Source organism: Leucoraja erinacea, chromosome 33 (assembly GCF_028641065.1).
Source record: "Leucoraja erinacea ecotype New England chromosome 33, Leri_hhj_1, whole genome shotgun sequence".
NCBI lineage: Eukaryota > Metazoa > Chordata > Chondrichthyes > Rajiformes > Rajidae > Leucoraja > Leucoraja erinaceus.
In genome coordinates this window covers 7,595,445-7,617,792 of record NC_073409.1, presented here as the reverse complement: position 1 = coordinate 7,617,792, position 22,348 = coordinate 7,595,445, and the positions used below count along the sequence as shown (strand labels likewise).

The 22,348-nt window shown below is 42.9% G+C and overlaps 2 protein-coding genes across 2 annotated transcripts in view; one reads left to right on the top strand and one right to left on the bottom strand.

Annotated features, from left to right (window-relative positions):
• Nucleotides 1–4,165: 4,165 nt before the first annotated feature.
• Nucleotides 4,166–15,476, bottom strand: parp16 (poly (ADP-ribose) polymerase family, member 16). Its single transcript, XM_055661161.1, has 6 exons — nt 15,123–15,476; nt 12,988–13,125; nt 11,008–11,214; nt 8,707–8,878; nt 7,836–7,980; nt 4,166–5,585 (listed from the first exon to the last, which is right to left on the bottom strand). Exons 1-6 carry the CDS (start codon nt 15,333–15,335, stop codon nt 5,444–5,446), a joined length of 1,017 nt encoding a protein of 338 aa, XP_055517136.1. The 5' UTR covers nt 15,336–15,476; the 3' UTR covers nt 4,166–5,443.
• Nucleotides 15,477–16,110: 634 nt separating this feature from the next.
• Nucleotides 16,111–22,348, top strand: part of LOC129712609 (uncharacterized) — a 38,798-nt gene continuing 32,560 nt past the window's right edge. Inside the window, exons 1-2 of the mRNA XM_055661160.1 lie at nt 16,111–16,924; nt 19,372–20,355. Coding sequence (XP_055517135.1) covers nt 19,674–20,355 — 682 coding nt within the window. The 5' untranslated portion in view covers nt 16,111–16,924; nt 19,372–19,673. The remainder of the gene's footprint in view (nt 16,925–19,371; nt 20,356–22,348) is intronic.

Here is a 22,348-nt window from a genome sequence, read left to right as displayed (position 1 = left end):
CGTGTGTACCTGTCTGTTTCTTAATCTTTGGAATAGCACTAGCCTCAACTTCCTCCTCTAGCAGCTAGTTCCATACACCCACCACCCTTTGTGTGAAAAGGTTACCCCTCAGATTCCTATTGAATCTTTTCCCCTTCACCTTAAACCTATAATGCTGTGTGTGTATGTGTGTGTGTGTGTGTGTGTGTGTGTGTGTGTGTGTGTGTGTGTGTGTGTGTGTGTGTGTGTGTGTGTGTGTGTGTGTGTGTGTGTGTGTGTATCCATGACAAAGACATGATGGTGCAATCCCAGTCTTCACATTAGTTTCAATAATAACTAAACCCCAGCCCCTTTACTATGAAGTTATGGTCATTGATATGATCAGCAAACTCGGTCAACAATTGGGAAGCTAGTAAAATATCCCACACCAGCAAAAACATCTGTTTACAAAGCACACAGCATTCTACCCTAGTTCCCTCAATTTTACAATGGTGACGCTGATGATTTAGTTTAAAGATACAGCCTGGAAACAGTCCCGTTGGCCCACCGAGTCCGCGCCGACCAGCGATCCCACACATTAACACTATCCTACACACACACACACGCCAGGGACAATTTACAATTATACCAAGCCAATTGACCGACAATTGTGCGTCTTTCTAGTGTGGGAGGAAACCGGAGATCCCGGAGAAAACCCACGCATGTCATGAGGAGAGCGTACAAATTCTGTACAGACAGCAGCCGCAGTCTGGATCGAACCCGGGTCTCTGGCACTGTAAGGCAGCAACTCTACCGCTGTGCCACTGTGCTGCCCTGAAGATACTTTATTCTCATATGTGCCTTGGGAAGGTGAAATTTTTTTGTTTTTCCATACAAATTACACAAAAGAGTCGCTACAAATGTGTCAACAAAGTTACAAAATGTGCTCTTTAAGTAATGTTGGTCCCTTCTATGTGGAATTCATTGCCACAGACGGCTGTGGAGGCTAAATCAATGGATATTTTTAAGGAGGAGATTGATAGGTTCTTGATTAGTATGGGTGTCCTGGGTTATGGGGAGAAGGCAGGAGAATGGGATTGAGAGGGAAAAATAGATCAGCTTTGAGCCAATTGGCTCGGTGAAATTGTAAATTGTCCCTAGTGTGTGTTTAGGATAGTGTCAGTGTGCGGGGATTGTTGGTCGGTGCAAACTCGGTGTGCTGCAGGACATGTTTCCGCACTATATCTCTAAACTAAACTAAACTATGCCTTATTTTCCCCTTACATACGATATCCCAAACTGTAACATCTCATTGAACTGTATGCAAAATAAAGCATTTCACTCTGTCTAAGTACATGACAATGAAGTACCATTGCACCAACAGAGGTTTGCTCCTGGAGTTACAGCCAGTCCCAATGTGTGGCTGACACTCCCACCCAGTGGTGTGCTACTGTAATTACAGGTATTTCCAATTCGTGGCTGACAGCCCCACCCAGTGATGTACTGCTGTAATTACAGGTCCTTCTGACAGTCAGGGAGAGGTGTTGGATCCAGTTGTCTGTGACATCCCCTGCCCCTCCTGACTGCAACAAAAATCTTCCTCCAAGGGACGCTGGAAGTGCAATGCCTCTCATTTCTCCCCTTCAACTTGCCTAAATTCACAAGAAATCGCAGAGAGTTGTGGATGTAGCCCAGTCCATCACACAGACCAGATTCACCACCATTGACTCCATCTATGCTTCACACTGCTTCCAATGACTGGATGACAGTCCACAACAGTGAATGTACTGCTGTAATTACAGGTCCTTCTGACAGTCAGGGAGAGGTGTTGGATCCAGTTGTCTGTGACATCCCCTGCCCCTCCTGACTGCAACAAAAATCTTCCTCCAAGGGACGCTGGAAGTGCAATGCCTCTCATTTCTCCCCTTCAACTTGCCTAAATTCACAAGAAATCGCAGAGAGTTGTGGATGTAGCCCAGTCCATCACACAGACCAGATTCACCACCATCGACTCCATCTATGCTTCACACTGCTTCGGAAAAGCAGCCAACATATTCCACCCCTGCTGGCAGTACAATGTGTGGCAGGTGTAGAGGCCATTTTGCTCCTCAATGGTTGATGCGTTTATTTGAGTTTGTGACCTCTATTTCTGGATTCCCTGATCTGAAGAAACAATGTCAGAAGATTGCGTAGGAAAGAACTGCAGATGCTGGTTTAAATCGAAGGTAGACATCAATGCTGGAGTAACTCAGCGGTCAGGCAGCGTCTCTGGAGAGAAGAAATGGGTGACGTTTAGGGTCGAGACCCTTCTTCCAGACGTTTTTCCAAAGGATTTATCCCGTCAAGCCTCTTGAAAATTGTCCACGTTTCGTTGAAATCATCGCTCAATCTTCTAAACTTTACGGGGTATAGGCCTTGTTTTATTCGCTAAGAATTGGATTCTGCAGGGGGTGCTACAACGTTACGCCTACCCATTCGTCATGCCCATTCACCCATGGGCAGCAAGGTGTCGCAGTGGTAGAGTTGCAGCCTTTCAGCGCCAGAGACCCAGGTTCGATCCTGTCTATAGATGCTGTCTGTACAGAGTTTATACGTTCCACCAGTGACCGCGTGGGGTTTCTCTGAGAACTTTGATTTCCTCCAACACTCCAAAGACGTACAGGTTTGTAGGTTAATTTGCTTGGTACAAATGTAAAAGAAAATTGTCCCTAGTGTGGACAATCACTGGTCGGTGCGGACTCGGTGGGCAGAAGGGCCTGTTTCCGTGCTGTATATCTACACTAAACTGGGCAGATTGAAGTTACCCGAGGCTGAGAGTTGTCAGACATAGAAGGCAGGACAAAATCCCACAATTATTGCAAGTATCTTGTGTCACCACCTTGCTGTTGCTATCAAATGTCCCTTGTTTAAAAAATCTAAAAATGTAACAAAAGAGTTGAATGCTACTTTTTCCAGAGGAGCCCCAATTAAAATGGAATGAGTGTTGTAAACGGAGGGCAGGCAAATGAGCTGGAGCAAGTTCTTATACCGCAAGGCACCTCTTGGTTTTTATACCGCGAGGCACAATGCACAAAAGTTCCTTTCAAATCCAAATCTATGGCATACATTGATGAACAGGGCAAGCAGGGTCCAATATAATGGTCACCATGAAAACAATTTGCTCTGGTAATTATGAAGGAACATTTTAATGATGTTCTTGTCCATTCAAACACCCAATGAAAACGCTCTTTATTCGGCTACTTATTCAAAGTCACAAACTCACGAATCACATCTCTTAAAAAACTTGCAGAGATAAAAGGTGACAGAAGTCTGTCAGGCCTAATGAGAGGGACTGAATTCTCCTCTGTCCCTGCATTGCTATTTGTAAATAAAGTTGACCAAAGTCACAGACACCGTTGTGATTTGGGTTCATTTTGTTTTACAGCAGGTATTTCAGCCCACCAAGTTCAGCACCCATTTTCACCAATCCTATACTCTCCTCATTTCACTCTCCTTCAAATAATATGTTAGTGTTTAATTACTCAGTTCATAAAGTTCCTAGAGTGTTGATTAAGGCACATGGTATACTTGCTTTGTGCATAAAAGTCAGGAAGTCTTGAAGGGCATCGCAAGAATTATATCTGAATTAGGCGGCATTAGCTGCAGGGAGTTGGACAAACTTGTATTGTTTTCCCTGGAATTCCAGAGGTTCAGGGGAGACCTGAAAGAAGTATATAAAATTATGAGAGGAATTGATAGGGTTGTCAGCCCGAATCTTTGCCCCGGGGTGGAATATCAAATACTAGAGGGCAGAGTTTTAAGGTGAAAGGGGCAAAACTTAAAGGAGTTGTGCAGGGCAGGTTTGTTTATTATTTTTTTAAAAGAGGGCGGTGAGTGCCTGGAACATGCTGCCAGGGCTGCTGGTAGGGAGAGATACGGTGGTGGTGTTTAAAAGTCTTTTAGATAGGCACATGGGTGTGCAGAGAATGGAGAGATATAGATGATGTGCAGGCAGATAGATACGAGTTGGTCTTGGCATCATGTTAGACACAGACATCGTGAGCCAAATGGCCTGTTCGCTTGCTGTACTGTTCCACCTTCCATTATATTCAAAGATCATTTATATGGTCAGCAAATATTAAGACCAACTAGAAGGTAAACTGGGAACAGACCAGAATAAGCAGACACACACTGCCTGGAGGGCACTGATTGAAAACATGACCAGGTATTACTTTAAAAATGTACTTTGGTTTATTAGATTAAGCAACATTGGGACATTGTGACAAAAGGATTGACTCTGCCAAGTAAATCAAATGGTGTCTTGCACGGTAAAATAGATCAGAATCTAAAATTATATTTTAGCAGAATAATACAGGTCAGAAATACTTGACTATTTCCAAGTACAAATAACCTTAAAAAAAATCTAACTTTCAGCTGAATACATGCATAATATGTAGTATATATTATATAAATATTTCTTGCAGGAATCAAATTTGGATTGTTGGAAAGCTTCGTAACTTTGAAGGCTAAACACTGCAGATATTGTTTGATTGAATACACATCAATAACCCAAATAAAGGATATTTACCAAAGCCTAAACAATGCCTTCTATATCTGTATTTTATTGAACCCCAAGGCTAAGACATACGGGAAATAATAACCCTTTCTTACACTTTAATCAGGCTACAGGTTATACAAGAATGTTCCTGTTTTGCAGCTTGTTCAAAGCCGTGCATAGAAAATGGTGAATAATATGGTATAACATTATTCACTGTCATATACTTTCATTGTCTAAGGATTTTATGAAATTTTGGGGGAATATTAACTCAGGGAATACAAACAGCAAAGCAGTTTGAATGCCAAATATTTGACATGTTATAAAGAAGATATAAAATTGGTTCCTTAACACATTGAGATCAATCAAGAAAACGGATTGACGTAACAGTATAAGAATAATTGATGTTTTTCTAATACCTGATCTTGTTTCCAGCTCACTTCAGGGACCCGATGACTCTTCCTCTCTCATGGCTGTCACGATTAGATTTTGAAAACAGTGCAGGGGTTTCAGCTGCAGCCAATGCATTGGAGAGCCAGTCAGCGAGCTGAAGTACAGATTTCACTTCTTACAGGTTAGGCAAGAGCCAACTAGTTGGACTAATGCAAAAGGCACATGAATTTATGCCTGCACCAAGCTGAGAACAGGGTTGGGAGCCTGTTGCAAAACTGGAAACAAGAACAGATACGTTCTCCAGCACAGTCACTATTCACCCTTGAGTAATACAAAAGACCTATTTTATTCTGAATTATATAGAACTATTAAAGAGCTGCAATGGAATGATATTGGAATCTCAAAACCTGGAATACATTCTTGGCACCGTAGGTTCTGTAAATTAAATTATTATTGGTCCACGTGCCTTTCTGTAGCAGTGAAAACTAAGGCATCAGGTAGGAATTGTAGTGCGTGTCAACGTTTTGGACAGCTAAAGATACAGCAGCAGCAAACTCATCACTTTGTGTCGAGAAATCGATTCCAGTAATACTGGAAAGCTGGTGAGTTCCGGGCACCGATAACTATTAGGAGTAACAAATACATCATCATCATCACTAAAAAACTGTGTTGGGAGATCCAGGATGGCTGTCTCGTGGGCCTGCAGATAAAATAGGAAGCAATTACTATTAGATGACTGTTCACTTTAGGCAGGATAGGAACTATTACACATTACAAATAGACCTGTGGCCTTTTAAAAATTAAAACTCATTTCGAGTCATGGAGTCGCGTGGAAACGGGCCCCTCAGCCCAACATGTCCCATCGACACCAGTCCCACCTGCCTGCATTTGGTCCATATCCCACTAATCCTGTCCAATCCATGTACCTGTCTAAATGGTTCTTAAACATTGCTACAGTACCTGCCTCAACTACCTCCTCCAGCAGCTCATCCCAAACACCTACCACCCATGGTGTGAAATAGTTATCCCTCAGGTTCTTATGAAATCTTTCCCCCCCCTCATCTTAAACCTATGTCCTCTAGTTCTCGATTCCCCTACTCTGGGCAAGAGACTCCACAAATTACCCAATCTATTCCTCTCATGGAAATTTTTATTTCTCAAAAAGTTCCTCGTTATAACGGTATAATGGTGCAACGGTAGAGTTGCTGCCTTACAGCGCCAGAGACCTGGGTTCGATCCTGACTACGGGTGGTTGTCTGCATGGAGTTTGTACATTCTTCCCATGACCTGCGTGGGTTTTCTGCGGGAGCTCCGGTTTCCCCCCCCACACTCCAAAAATGTACAGGTTTTGTAGGCTAATATAATTGTAAATTGTCCCTCGTGTATGTAGGATAGTGTTAGTGTGCGAGGAGCACTGGTCAGCCCGGACTCGGCGGCCTGAAGGACCCGTTTCCACACTATCGCTAACTAAACAACCACTCAATTTTACAATTAACAACTGGAAAGCAAATAAACCATGAAGTACACGGTTACATAGAATTATAGATGCAGAATTAATTCAAACATTAAAGCAGAGCTAGACTTATCGATATGGAGAAAGGGAAAGCATAAGGTTTGATATCAATCAGAATGAAACAATAGCTTCTCAAATCATCAGGCATCTGAAGGCCAATCCTTAAGAGCAGCCTTGAAACACTCAGTGAAATACGATTGAAAATATGCTGAACAAATGTTGGAGGTGAAGCAGCCTCTGCTGGGAAACTTAGAAGTTGAGATTTCTTGGTCTGGAAATGGGAATTATAAGGAGTGGGCGAAGCACTGACCACTCTAAAATAAACAATTACTCTGCCTGGCGCACAACAGACATGCCATTCTCAAAGCCTGGAAAACACCAGCAGCCTTGTTAAATTACTCATCCATTTGAGAAGAACATGGCTCTCTATCCCTTGCTCTGCCTCCCTTCAACTCAGATGTGGGAAGAGTAGAGATGGGGGGGTGGGTCTGAAAATGAGGCGTAACCAAGCTCAGGATCAGGCTTTTTATTCTTTTTAACCCATCAGGTGTAGCCCATTCTTTCCACATCAGATAGAATGCCAAAGGCAGCACACAATAGACTCATCAATGCTAAATGTTTGTGTCCAATGTACCCTGTGTTCCAGATTTCCTTCCTGATATTTGTAAAATAGACAATGCGACTTTCTTGACACTGAATTAATTCAATGCGACTCTACTTCTCTGAATTCATTTGAGCGTGCATTCCACAGTGGTAAAATATTGTTTATATATATCAAAATATCAGCAAAAAAAAAGTTGATTGAATGTCAGCTTAGGGTCTAACTTTCCGCACAAGGTATTTCCAGACTGGAATGAAGTCTAAACGGACTTGTCATTTGCCAGCATGTTTCAGTTTGAACTATACAAAAGGAAAAGCCAATTTGACACCGCATTTAATGCCAACAAAATAACATTAAAATAATAGATTAATAAGTTCTAGGAACAGAATTAGGCCATTCGACCCATCAAGTCTACTCTGCCATTCAATCATGGCTGGTCTATCTTTCCCTCTCAACCCCATTCTACTGCCTTTGGCCCCATAATCCGACACCATTACTAATCAAAAATCTGTCAATCTGCGCCTTCAAAATATCCATCGACTTGGCCTCCACAGCTGTCTATGGCAATGAATTCCAGATTCACCACCCTCTGACTGAAGAAATTCCTTCTCATCTCCTTTCTAAAGGTACGTCCTCTTATTCGGATGCTATGGCCTCTGGTCTTAGACTCCCCCACTAGTGGAAACATGCTCTCCACATTCACTCCATCCAGTTTCAAAGAGGTCCCCCCCCCCCCCTCATCCTTCCAAACTCCAGCGAGTTCTACAAGTTATTACAAAGTATTGTCAGAGAGATAAGCAAGTAGTCTACAATCCAAGAAAGGAAGTTCATCTTACCTTCTCCGGTGGAGTTTCTCAGCATAAATGAGCAAATATTTAACCCTTAGGAGCTGGTTGTTTGTGACCACAAAGTACTTTGGTGGGACATTCCCACCTTCGCTGTTTTTCACCCTTGCTCTTCGCCGATCGATGCCACCAGTATCTGAAATCAGGCTAGCAGTGTTCAGTTACAGGCATTGGAGAACAGACATAAATACATAATTCATTTTACATATCCGAGAAAAATCCGTCGGGTTTCAATGAGTAAATGTTCACCCATTGCTAGTCATTCTATCCCGCTATAATATCCGGCTAATATTATTTCTACATGGGAACTGTTGTAATTGTTCAGGGGAGCACAGTCCGATTCCCATAATTTAAATAATCAAGGAAACCCAAGAAGAAAAAATTGCTTTGCCTCAACATCTACAAGTCAGAAAGACAGTGAACACAGGAATAGGTGTAGGCCTTTTACCCCTCAAATGGTTTCTACCACTCAGTTAGATTAGAGTTCATCTCTACCTCAACACCATTTACCCATTTTGCTCCATATCCCACATACCTGCATCCAATAAAAACTAGTTATCCACCATGGGAATACAATACCAGTGTAACATAACTCATTATGCTTTCTGATATCACTCCTGCATTGTTCATATCTAATTTAAACTTAATAATAATCTCTTATGAATTCCTAGCCAAAGGAAACAGTTTTTAACCTCTTTAATCTCATTGATCACCATGAACAATTTACTTTGATCATTTCAGTTTTCTACACCAAAATGTTGATAGCGGGATGAAAATAAATACATAAGAAAACAGTATTTTTCCCCCCACGAGTAGAACAGTGATATTTGAACACTAAATTAAATTTGAAAATAAATTATACCTTTTTCTTTAACTTGACATTTAACATCTGGATGATCAATAATCTCACAAACTGCAACGCAGCTAAGGACAGGACCAAGAATGCTCTGATCCCAACCGTTTCCATGGGGACTGTACAGAAGAGCCAAACTCAGGTCACTGGTAAGGTAGGTTCCTTCCCCAAAGAGCGAAGTCTATGAAGAGACAAGCAATTTTTGAATATACTTAAATCTTAAGAACTGGTCAGCAAACAGAAATACAACATATGCTTTTTGTAAAATAACATCTTTCAAAAATAACTGGAAAGATGCAGTTTAGTCTAGAGATACAGCACGGAAACAGGCACTTCGGCTCACTGGGTCCGCGCCGTCCAGCAATCCCCGCACATTCATACTATCCTTTCCCCACTATGGACGATTTTTACATTTATCAACAAACCTGCACGTCTTTGGAATGTGGGAGGAAATCAAAGATCTCGGAGAAAACCCACACAGGACACGGGGAGAAAGTACAAATTCCATACAGACAGCACCGTAGTCAGGATCGAACCCGGGTCTCCGGCACTGCATTCGCTGTAAGGCAGCAACTCTGTCGCTGCGCCACCGTGACCGCCCATAAGCCCATAAGACTTTGGTTTGGTTACATGTGGAGTATTGCCTGCAGTTACGGTCGCTCCTTTACAGGAAAGATGTGGAGAGTTTGGAGCGTACAGAAGTAGTTTACCAGAATGCTGGCAGGTTAGGGTGTATTAGCTTTAAGGAGAGGTCGGACAAATGGATTATTAGAACACAACAAAGGGGAGATTAACAGAGGCATAGAGAATAGTCAGAATCATTTTTCCAGGTACACAGAGGTGCTGGGTGCCTAGAACGCACAGCCAGTGGTGGTAGTCCATGCAGGCCGATAAGATAGTGCAGCTTGAGAGGCTTTTAGATAGACACATGGATCTGCTGGGAATGGAGTGGTATGGATCATTGTGGGCAGATAAGGTTAGTTTATCGTGGCATTATGTCTGACTTAGACATTGTGGGCTGAAGGGTCTGTTCCTGTGGTGTAGTTTCCTATGTTCTATGTAGACAATTTGCTTTGTGTTATTTCTCCGTAATTCTAGATTCCTTTACTGGTCTAGTTAGGTATTTAGAACTCACCCCAATTCAGGGAATCGGAAAATGAAAGGTTAACTGTGTCACAATGACAAAGACCAGCAGAACATTAAAAGAAAGTTGCAAGTGAGGGAGGACAAGGCAGAGTTGGATTAAGAGTAGAAGTGGAGCAGAGAAAAAAGGGGAGGAGTAAAGGTCAAAGAGGAGAATACATGAAAGTAAAGCACAGGTTGATGGATAGTAGGGGGAAACAGGGGAGGAATGAAGGGCAGGGATCAGGGGGAAATCAGGCAAGGGAGGAATTATGAAAATTCACAGCACAGAAAGATACATTTAGAATGCATCAAGTACTTTTGCCTCCAGCACAGCTTCAGGCAATGACTTTGAAACCTCCAGTACCCTGGAATTTTGTCCTTCCTTGATTCCCCTGTGGTCTCGCAATTACCAAACCAATGTCCCCTAGTTTACTGACGTTTCTAATAAGGGATGTATGTCCTTTCTAGTGTCCAAGTCAAGATATCCGATAATTTTATGTACAGCAATTAAATCCTTTTCTTAATGACCTGCCATTTGCAGAGGATTTCCTTGCCTGATTTGCCTCCTCCAATTGCATGACTTCACAGTTCGCTGGGTTGAATCCCATTTGTCATTTTTGTGCTCACCTAAATAGACCTTCATCTGCAACTACAATGTTATTATTCACTGACAAATATTCTGCCCATCTTGGGTTTGATCCTGACTACAGGTGCTGTCGGTACGGAGTTGGAACGTTCTTCCTGTGACCGTGTGGGGTTTCTCTGGGTGCTCTGGGTTTCCTCCCACACTCCAAAAATGTACAGGTTTGTAGGTTAATTGGCTTCGGTAAAAATTGTAAATTGTCCCTAGTGCATTGGACAGTGTTAGTGTATGGGGATCGCTGGTTGATGCAGTCTTGGTTGGCCGAAGGGCCAGTTACCACACAGTATCTCCAAAACCAAACAACTGCTTCACCCACTACCGATGGGGCAACCCTCACATCCCAAGAGTTAACCAAGTGAAGCACTTTTGATCTGCCTCCAATACAAATATAATATTTCTTAAACTATCCTAATTTTTTCTCATTATAGAAGGAGATCACATGTTTAGCCATCAGTGAAATTTCACATTATAATGATGCTTTATATAAATTATAAATTTGCAACCATGTGTTCCAACAGATGAATATAATGTAAACTTCGGACCTTATTTAGGTGACACTGTAAACCACAGTGAATTATAGAATAAAAGTTCTCCAGCCGACTGCCATGAAATGCATAGATGAGATCTCTGTCTCCTTTGGTTTCGTCAAACTTGGCATTCATCTGGTCACAATAAACTATCTCAAATAGGAAGTCGGGGGTAGCAGCAGAGGGCGTTGTAAACCCAATGTGTTCCTGGATTTCTTCATACTGAAATGCAAACAAAAGTCATGTAAAAATCCCCAGAGCAAATAGACAACAAAAAATACGTTTGCAGATTGATGTTGCGATAACTGGACAAGATGTACTGTTTTATTCATTCATGCAAACACTGCCACTAAAATCATGAATATAAACAATAATTTGTGACTAATACCGATTTGTGTCCAAAACTCAGTCACATGTTAGGAGGTAATACAATAATGTCAACTGGTACATTACCAGAGGGTACCAGGGGCACCGTGCTATCCATCGAGCCAGGAATGTCCAGAAACTCATGCACAAATCCCCATGTTGGAATTCCAGTGCGATACTGCATATTGGAGATATTGCCATGTGGATGATGCGTTCAAGCAAGGCTTCTCTTCTAAAGTGTGCCATGCCACTATTTCAAAGAGCAGTATGGGTGATACCTATACTAAACAACACCCAATCGATGTTTCACTTTGTCAATATTTTAAATAAAAAGCTTTGTCACAGAGTCTGGGAGAAGTGCATACATGGAACTGCAGATGCTGGTTTACAAGAACAGACACAAAGTGCTGACATGACTCAGGGGGCCAGGCAGTGTCTCTGGAAACCACAGATCGGTGACATTTTGGGTCGGGACCCTTCTTCAGACTGTGAGAACTTATGTACAAATAGACCGCTACACAACAACAGTACTTCATTGTCTGAACGGACAAGTTAGATGGTAAATAAATAAAGGTCTATCTTCCTTTTCCAGAGTTCTCTGATCTTTGTAGACACTCTTTTCAGTCAATGCAAGAGTAAATCTATAATTGTAAAAATTATTGTGCAGGTGCAGGAAATTGCCAACTTTGTATACTGACTCAGCCCTTGGAAATAGAGAAATATGCTAATATAGAAACAAGATAAACAGCAAATGCATCTTTAATTCCCACCCTACTTCTAAGAAGATCTATTTCTCTAACACTAAAAACACAGACAAAGTAAATGCAAGGCACAATAAGTTTAAAAAGAGAAAGTGTGGATTGTACCTTGAACTCTGGCAGTGTCCTTTTCCATGAAACCCACAAGCCAGATACAATCCCTGGCACATACCCTAACTTCCACTAAACCTATATTACCTGGGGTAAATAATAATGACCATTACCCTGACCCTACCAGACTCCCAAATATAACAACTCCAAGAGTATTCTACCTATAATGACAAGGCTCTTTATCCAAATACAGGGATTAAATTACCCTGATCTACCCACCCCAGATGGCTGTGGGAGGGAGTGCAGTGCCTCGACGGTGGAGTGAGCCACTGGAGGCCCTGCAACAGCCTGGGGCTCTGCTGGACTGGGGCTCTGCTACAAGAGGCCGAGCGCATGAACCGGACACGGCCTGCAGCAGAGGAGGACACCATGGCTAGTTTTGGCCAGGCTGACCCTGTAACGCTGCCTGGACAACGGGTCAAGAACCCTGAACCCTGCATTTACAACTGGGACTTGTATACTGTCTCAATGTACTACTGCTATACACTTGTACGACTCTGATGCTTATCTAAGATGTATCTAAGTGCTATGTAGTGATACTTGTACATAACTGGATACAAAAATGTTGCATGTGACAAATAAAGTACCATATCACTTTCATCAGTGACAACACATGATCAGTAACACATGTTCAAATCAGACGCTGGGTCTAATGAATATTACAGGCATTATGCTTCTACATATTCTTTTCTTAACGTCACTCACTTGCAAAATTGTCTGATGGTTAAAACCATTAAAGAAAATATTCCCAGGATCTTACCCCTTCTTTTCCCAAACTTTTGATGGTTAAGTTTTTTGATAAACAGAACCAGCTTAAAAGTTCCAAGGTTCGCTTTTGTGGGACTGTTCCAGACTGTAGCAGCTGTTTTAAATTTGGCAGATTCCGAGCATCAGCAAGCTGAAATGAGAGATAACAAAATATAAACATTCTGCACAGGTCTTTCCATATTATACTGGATCATATACAAGATTGTTTCATCTTTTGGCAGAATACCTTAAAACATTGTAAATTTTGTCCAAAATGGAACCCATAATGAAAGGAAATTAAGGGGAGACCAGATAGTTTAGTATTAGTTCAGTTGAGTTTAGAGATACAGCGTGCAAACAGGTACTGGGTCTGCGCCAACCAACAATCACCCTGTACACTAATTTTATCCTACATTCTAGGGCCAATTTACAGAAGCCAATTAAACTACAAACCTGCGCATCTTTGGAGTGTGGGAGGAAACTGGAGCACCCGGAGAAAACTCACACGGTCACAGTGAGAACGTGCAAACTCCGTACAGGCAACTTCCATAGTCAGGATCAAAACCGGGTCTCTCTGGCACTGTATGGCAGCAATGCTACCGCTGCACCATTGTGCCGCCCATTGAAGTGCCACGGATAGGAGAGGCAAAGATAAGGTAGACAGTCAGAACCTTGTCCCAGTAGGGAAAAAACTTCAAGTATTAGCAGGCATAGCGTTAAGGTGAGAGGGGCAAAGTTTAAAGAGATGTGCTGGACAAGCTCATTTACACCGAGGATGTTGGGTGTCTTGAACATGATGCCGGATGTAGTGGTTGAGGCATATACAAAGTGCATTTAAGTGACTTTTGGATAGGCATATTAATATTCAGGGAATAGAGGAAGATTGATTATGTGCCAGCAGAATAATTGGTCTGCATAGGTATTATGGGCCAACAGACCTATTTTTGTGATGTACTGTTCTATGTTTTAACTCAAATGGGCGATTGGAAGGGCCAATGGAGCCCCAAAATAGTTTTGCCGAGTCCGATTAAAGAAAATCTTAAGCTTTTTTATAAGCACTTTAAAAATAAGAGACTAACCAGGGAGAAGGTAGGATTGCTCAAGGATCAAGGAGGGAATTGTGCGAGGCAAAATACTAAACAAATACTTTACAGCTGGATTCAACAAGACAAGGAGATCAGTGTTGAGTATAATTAATATGCAAGGCCATATTATTAAGTAGGTGGTGTTCTGGAATTTGAAGAGCATGAATGTGGATAAACCCCCGGGCTTGATGGGGACAAGAGCAGAAATTGGGGGGGGGGGGGGGGAAGAGTCAGTCAATAATGGGGTCTATGGTGGGGCGATCGCAGGGGGTGGGTAAGGGGTAAGGGATGGGGGTAAGGGGGAGGGGGGGGGTAAGGGATGGAGGGATTGGGGGGGGGGTAAGGGATTGGGGGGGTAAGGGATGGGGGGGGTAAGGGATTGGGGGGGGGTAAGGGATTGGGGGGGGGGTAAGGGATTGGGGGGGAAGGGATTGGGGGGGGATTGGGGGGGGGGGGGGGGGGGCAAAGGGGGGGGGTTGGGGGGGGGGCAAGGGATTGGGGGGGGGGGGGGTAAGGGGGGGGGGGTAAGGGATGGGGGGGGTAAGGATTGGGGGGGGGGGGGGTAAGGGATTGGGGGGGGGGGGTAAGGGATTGGGGGGGGTAAGGGGGATGGGGGGGGGGGTAAGGGATTGGGGGGGGGGGTAAGGGATTGTGGGGGGGGGGTAAGGGATTGGGGGGGGGGGGGGGGGAAGGGATTGGGGGGGGGGGCAAGGGATGGGGGGGGGTAAGGGATGGGGGGGGGGGGGGATTGGGGGGGGGTAAGGGATTGGGGGGGGGTAAGGGATTTGGGGGGGGGGGGGGTAAGGGATTGGGGGGGGGGGGGGGGGGGTGGGGGGGGGGGGGGGGGTAAGGGGATGGGGGGGGGTAAGGGATTGGGGGGGGGGGTAAGGGATTTGGGGGGGGTAAGGGATTGGGGGGGGGGGGTAAGGGATTGGGGGGGGGTAAGGGATGGGGGGGGGTAAGGAAGGGGGGGGGGGGGGTCAGTCAATAATGGGGTCTACAGTGGGGTGATCGCAGTGAGCGGGGACACGGCTCCGGGGGGGGGGGGACGTGGGGGACTCACCAAGGCGTCGAAGTCCTTGTTGTCGCCGCTGATGTAGGCGTTGGGGAAGGGCCGGAGCACCGAGTCGCGCCGGTAACTCTGCAGCGCCGACATGAAGAGGCTGCACTTGAGGTCGGCGGCCCGCAGGTCCCGCCGGAGACACTCCTCCAGCGGCTGCTCGCCCAGGCCCAAGCCTAGGCCTAGACCCAGGCCCCGGCCGCCCTCGGCCTGCATGCGGCCTCCCGCTGACGCAACTCCGGCAACAAAATAGGTTTTGGGCGATTTTTTTTTTAAAGGAGAAACCGACTTCAAGACGCCGGCACCAGGAAGCCTTCACCACAGGCGTCAACACTTCCACTTCCGCTTCCGGGTGAGCCGCTTCTTGTTCAGTAACCATGGTTACAGAGGGAACTGCAACTAAAACAAACTAATTCTCCAGCATTTTGTGTCTATCTTCTGCATAAAGAGTCATAGAGTGATACAGTGTGGAAACACGCCCTTCGGCCCAACCTGCCCACGCTGGCCAACATGTCCTGTCTACACTAGTCACACCTGCCCAATATTCCCATCCAAACCTGTCCAAACCTATCCATGTACCAGTCTAACTGTTTCTTAAATGTTGGGATAGTCCCAGCCTCAACTACCTCCTTTAGTGGCTTGTTCCATACACCCACCACCCTTTGTGTGAAAAAGTTATCCCTCAGATTCCTATTAAATCTTTTCCACTTCACCTTGAATTGATGTCCTCTGGTCCTTGATTCCCCTACTCTGGACAAGAGACTCTGTGCATCTACCCGATCTAATCCTCTCATGATTTTGTACACCTTTATAAGATTACGAAGGGTAACGTTTCGGGTCGAGACCCTTCTTCAGACTATTTGTTGTCTGCTAACCAGTCAGTGGAAAGACAATGCATGGTTACAATTGAGCCATTCACAGTGTACAGATATATGATAACGGGAATAGTGAAGGGAATAACGTGAAGTGAATAGCAAATAAAAATTGTTATCCCATGGCAATTGGACATTGTTGAATATATTGAATGGTCTTAAAATTAGCTGCCAGATAACAGCCATGTAATCATGTCTGCCCAGAGGCCTCAGGGAATCACATATCATAATTTGTACTGTCCAATTTACAAGGTGATTATTTTTTTAAACGTGCAGATGCTGGAAATCTCAAACAAAAATGAGAAGATGTTGGAAATATTCAGCAGATCGGGTAGCGTCTGAACTACAGTCATTTATTGTATTAACTGCTTCCTGAATAACTCTATGAATCATTCTAGCACTGAAAGTATACTGCTGTAGAATATGAATTATAGACACGACAGGTTTCTCTCTTATTACCTAATAGCTTCGTATTGTTTTCTATAAAATTTCATTGGTGCCCAAACCAGTAAGAATAATTCTCCGCAATTCGAATGGTTTGGGAATGTATTTAAAATAATTCCAAAACCTTCTGAGCCTGTCACAAGTTGTTAATAGGAGCATTTTGCAACATTTCATGCTCATGTGACATTTAGGACAGGAGGGGGGAAAGCATTATTCGCCCTGCAGTGTGTGAACGGGAAATCTCCCGTTGTTGCAAGACTCTGGAGTTTAATTTCGTCCCCCACTCTTACTCTTGTGCGGCGCTCACTCTGGGCTTCTCCTTCCCGGCTGTGTTTGCAGCCGGCGGTTCCCTATAGCAACCTGCAAGACTGCGCATACCATGACTCTGTGGACTCAAGGACCGGTTTGTACGAGGAGTGCGAAACTCGCAGTTGGCCTGAAGTTGCAAAGTGGACCAAAGAGACAGCGAGAAGAATTCAGGAGAATGCAGTGAGTGATATGTATTTGTAGCCTGCGATAGCTCTTGTATAAAGAGATAAGTTGGATTTAGTTGCTGCAGGTGACTGAGCCAGGTTGAGAAGAATTAGGGGGCAAGACTTGGAGTTGAAAATTTCAAAACAAGAACTCGAAGTTTAGCCCGATCCAACCGTGGAGATAATTTTAGTTTAAAATAAGTTTGCCACGCACTAAACTGGAGGATCGAGAGAGTTTTAATGGTTAGCAAAAGGTGACGCAGTTGATAGAGTGTTTGATATGAGTGTAATATAACCTTCAATTTACCACAGGCAAATGGGCAGAGGGCCAGACCTTGGAGTTAAATGAAACAACAAATCCAACAGATGCTGGAAACTCAAACAAAAAAACAGGTGCAGGTAGAAATCCTCGGCAGGTAATGCAGCATCTTTTGAGGGAGAGCTAGGGACTAGAATGTAAAGATCAGTGTGTGATGCTGAGTCTTTATGTTACTACTCAGACTGCGTTTAGAGTATTGTGCGGAGTTTTGCATCTGAGTGGGTATGTGCTGGGGTTGGAAAGAGACCAGAGATGGTTTACAAGAATGATCCTTCCTGGGTATGATGAGCGTTTGACAACTCTCGGCCTGTACTCGCTGGAGTTTGGAAGGATGAAACATTGAAACGTATCGAATAGTGAAAGGCCTGGATAGAGTGGATGTTAAGAGGACGTTTCCACTAGTGGGAGAGTCTAAGACCAGAGGGCACAGCCTCAGAATAAAAGGATGTACCTTTAGAATGGAGACGAGGAGGAATTTCTTTAGTCAGAGGCTGGTGAATCTGTGGAATTCATTGCTACAGACAGCTGTGGAGGCCAAGTAATTTGGGTATTTTTAAAGCGTAGATTTACAGGTTCTTAATTTGTACGGGTGTCAAAGGTTATGGGGAGAAGGCGAGAGAACAGGGTCGAAAGGGATGGATAGTTCAGCCATGATTGATTGGCGGAATAGACTCAATGGGCAAAATTTATGAACAGTTAAACTTTCAGATTAAAAGAGCTTTGTGTGTGCATGGCTTTGACAGTAACGTGGGAGGCCAAGATTTTAGCCTGTAGGTTATTGGTATCAGTAGTAGGGAAAGAAGGAGCCGTTCCATCTCAGTGTAATCAGGAGCAAGACCTAGCAAGTGAATTGGCAAATCGTAAACCTGGGAGCAAGGGAAAATGGGCAGCAAGTAACTATCATGGAGGGCTTCAAAATGTGGTGCAGGCTGAACAAATAAATGTATCAACATTAGTTTAGAGGACCAATTCACAGAGTTAATTCATGCAAGTGTCCAACGTGAGGATGTCCACAAAGCTGGCACAAACATCAGTGAAGTCAGGACTCTAGATTTATCTGCACAATATGAAATGTGATCTGATAAACCAAGAATAAATTGTGATGCTTTGTCCACAACACTAACAAGCTTCTCCACTCACAGTTCACTTTTAGCCACCCTCCCTCCACAAAGAAAATTTCTCACCACTTGCCATTTTTTCCTCTAGAGATCATTGAAGGTATTAAAAAATGTATGTAAATTTAAACCATCTAAAACAAATTGTGAGTCCAATGGAATAATAACAAGGCCTTTTGTTCGTTTGAATCTCAATATTATTTTCAAGTCAAGGAAAGAGTGTTTAATTGTCTGATGTATTGAAATTGAACAATTAAATTCTTACTTGCAGCAGCACAACAGGATTGTAAGCGCAGTACTAAATAAACAAACCAAACAAAATCAATAAATTAAAATCCGCAATATAATACAAAACAAAAGCCCAAAGTCCATAGTGCAACCAAGACAGTTTATAGTTTGAAGTTTAGTTGGTGTTTATAGTGTTTAATCGCCTGATGGTTGTTGGAAAGAAGTTGCTCTTGAACCTCAGAGGTCACAGTTTTCAGTCTATACCTTCTTCCTGATGGCAGGAGTGAAATAGGTGCTTGTCCAGGGTTATGTGGATGCTTGATGATGCTGGCTGCCTTTTGAGTTAACGCCACCTATCGATTCATAAGTATTTTCTTCACCTCCCTTACTGGAATGAAATGGAGTAGGGTGCATAAAAGCCACTTAGTTTAAAAATGAGCCAAGCAAATACCTGTGTATGGAGGCTTGTTATGCTGCTGCATGTAAGAATTTCATTGTTCCATTGTTGGTACATATGACAATTAAACCCTCTTGACTCTCAAACCCAAGGAACCTATTCTTACTTTCTAAGGAAACATGGCAGTCTACTTAACACATTGCTACTGTATTATGCCAGATTACAAATGTGCTTGTAAGCATAAGTGCCTTAATTCACCCTTTTCTTTCTCCTGATAAATTGAAGATGGTACAGAATAAGCACTTCTGATTTCCTGGTTAAATTCATTATGTTTAATTGAAATATTTACTTATCAAAGCAGGAACTCTCAAGTGATACTTATATTTCTTGTATTTTTTCTGCAGAGAAACTGTGCTACAGAGAACTGTCTTCACATATTCAGACTGCTAATTAAAATGCAGATGCTTCAAACAATTCACGGTCCAATATGGTGGATGAGAATTCTGCAATAGACCTTGGAAAGGATCGCATCAACAGTTGGATTCTGTGATGAGGCTCCCAGTAACAGTGAGCAACTACTGAGTCAGACATGGCCCAACCAAGGCCAAGTCATGATGAAACAACATGATCGTATAGGTTTTAACTCTGGGCAGAAATTCCACTCAGTAACATTACCAAACTTTATTGCACTGCTTACCAATCTAAAATGAATGAGGTTACCATCAATCCTACGCGCGACGTCAGGAGGTTCTCATCACAGACTGACAGTGGGGTTATCTCGGATTCATCCGATAAGTTTGACTCATGGTCATTGTGTCCAAAGGAACTTGAGAAAGAAAAGATTGGGGGTGGATCTGAAGTTGACCAGGCTCATAACTCCAGTGCTAGCTCTGGTGGAGATAAGTGTGATCAGCAAGAAACTGAGAGGGAGACCGCCAACCGGAAACACCTTTGTGGGGAACTGGAAATCACCAAATGTTCATCCATTCACAGGCTTTTAATAGTTTGTAATAATGTTAAGCGGTGCTCTGATATTACAGGTGCATCATGGCCACATGTGACTGTGGTGAATTATGCCTACGAGTCCTCTACGCTGGATTCAATTTCTGCACAAGTGGCTGAAGCTTTGAATGGAAAGCAAGTAATATCTGTAGCCTTTGTTCTGTACAATCAGCAAGATGCGATACATATTTGCGGGGCTGGAGTGGTTCAGACACTCGCGCCAATTTCTATCCACAAGCAATTAGCTGTGCGGAGATTCTTTAACAATATTGTGACCAACCACATTGATGTGGAAGATTCAGATACCAGGATGGATATTCTGGGCTGTACTGCCCTGATGACTACAGACTTGGAGGAAGTCAAGAGGGAGTTGCAGAGGCTGACAAGTATATTTACATTATACATTTAACAGTATACCAAATATCAGCTTTGGTTATATCAGAAAGTTATGAATTCAAGTTCTAGATGTTTGCAAAATCTACTCTGACACGTCCGTGCAATACTGAGGGAGAGGTGTACTGTTTTAGGTGCTATATTTCATTTGTTATTAAACCAAGATTCCACCTGTCCTCTGATGAGCATACCAAATAAATGGTAACGTACAGGTTAAGTTGCGAGAAGCCTAGGCTACTAGTCCGATGATAATTGTTTGAATCCCTCCACCACGACTCAGATATTTTAATTTAGTTAATTATATAAATCTGCAATGAAAAGATAGCACCTGAAATGTTGGTTATGAAACCACTGACGCCTCTGCATTAGAGAAACCAAACGCAGATTGGGTTACTGCTTTGCAGAGCGGCTCTGACTCCAAGGATTGGGCTTTCATTTGTCTACCATTTTAATTATTCATCCCACTCCCTGGTTGACTTTGTTGTCTTTGGTTTGTGATACTACAGCAATAAGACCCAACATAAGCTGGAGGAATAGCATCTCATCTGCCTTCCAGGAACATTGCAGTACTCAGAATTCAACCAGCTTGTTTCTGCTTGCATCAAAATCTGCCTCAAGTGTTTGGTATTCCGAGCATTTTCTGTTGACTCCTACATCAGCTCTGTTTCATGTCTCACGTGTCCAGCCTGCTGTTATTTAAAAAAAAATCTGTTTTACTGTTTTCTCATTTTTCCATTTTTGACGAAGGATCATTGAACTTAAGCGATTCTCTCTCCGCAGACGCTGCCTGGCCTGCCGAGCATTTCCAGCACTTTCTGTTAATAATCTGATGTTCTACAGTCACTTTGTATTCATGGCATTGGCCTGATTAACCCACGGTCTGGAAAAAGGCAGCTGGGAATTTGAACTTATTGAATAAATATAGATTACAAGGTTTTTATTGAGATTGATGATCATGAAATCAGTGGATTGTTGAAAAAAAAAACCCATATTAGATGACAACACCCTTTAGGGTAGGTTACCGTTATTCTGTTACCTTTCGGTAATATTTTTGACTTTAATTGCTTTATGAAATAACCATGCAAGTCATTCAATTCGATACTAATTAGGATGGGCAATGAATGCCAACAATCCCCAAAACTCAGAAAACCAAAATTGTTTAACTGGACACTATATATTTTCTGGGGAAGTTGCCAGTAATTAGTTATTACAGTAAACAGAAGAATTGGAGAAATGCCTATACAAGAGATTTTTAATTATTCACCTGAGTTATTAAAAATTGGAACAATAATTGACTAACATTCTAAAAGGGAAATAACTAACCAAGTTTTACCAAGCAATTAATATTTGGCTCAACTGAAATTTCATCATGAGGAAATATGTTATTGTATCAGGTGTGTTCTTCTTAACCTTACTAGTATCAAACTATTAAACCTCATTAAAAATGTGTTCATAGATACAGTGAAACATCACTGAAATAAATAGAAAACGGAAACTGCAGATGCTGGTTTGCCACAAAAAAAAAGACAAAGTGCTGGAGTAACTGATTGTATTAATTGTCCCGTGCTTACCAGGAAATGCGTGCTGTTCTCGGTATGAGTGCCACCAGGCTCAGGATGCCTGTGCAAAAGCAGAATTCTGAAACTTGCTGGCCACTTTGGTGACTTTCCATTTGTGCTCCAGCATCAGACTCTTCATGCAGTCCAGGAGCAGAACATGAACTTGTGCTAATTCCATAGCTGTAGCACAAGGGAACAGGCCGCCAGAGTTACACAAGGTGCAAGAACACAAGGTGCCCATGCATTGAAATGGAGAACGGCAACATAGGACTGGAATAAGAATTGGGTATTATGCCTGAATTAATTGAGTTGACATAAATGTTTTAATGGGTTTCTATTTCTAATTTAGATACTTCATTGATTTTAACAGTTTTTGAATATAAAGTTTAATATCAATTTTTAATATGAGTTAACTAGTTTTGGCAAT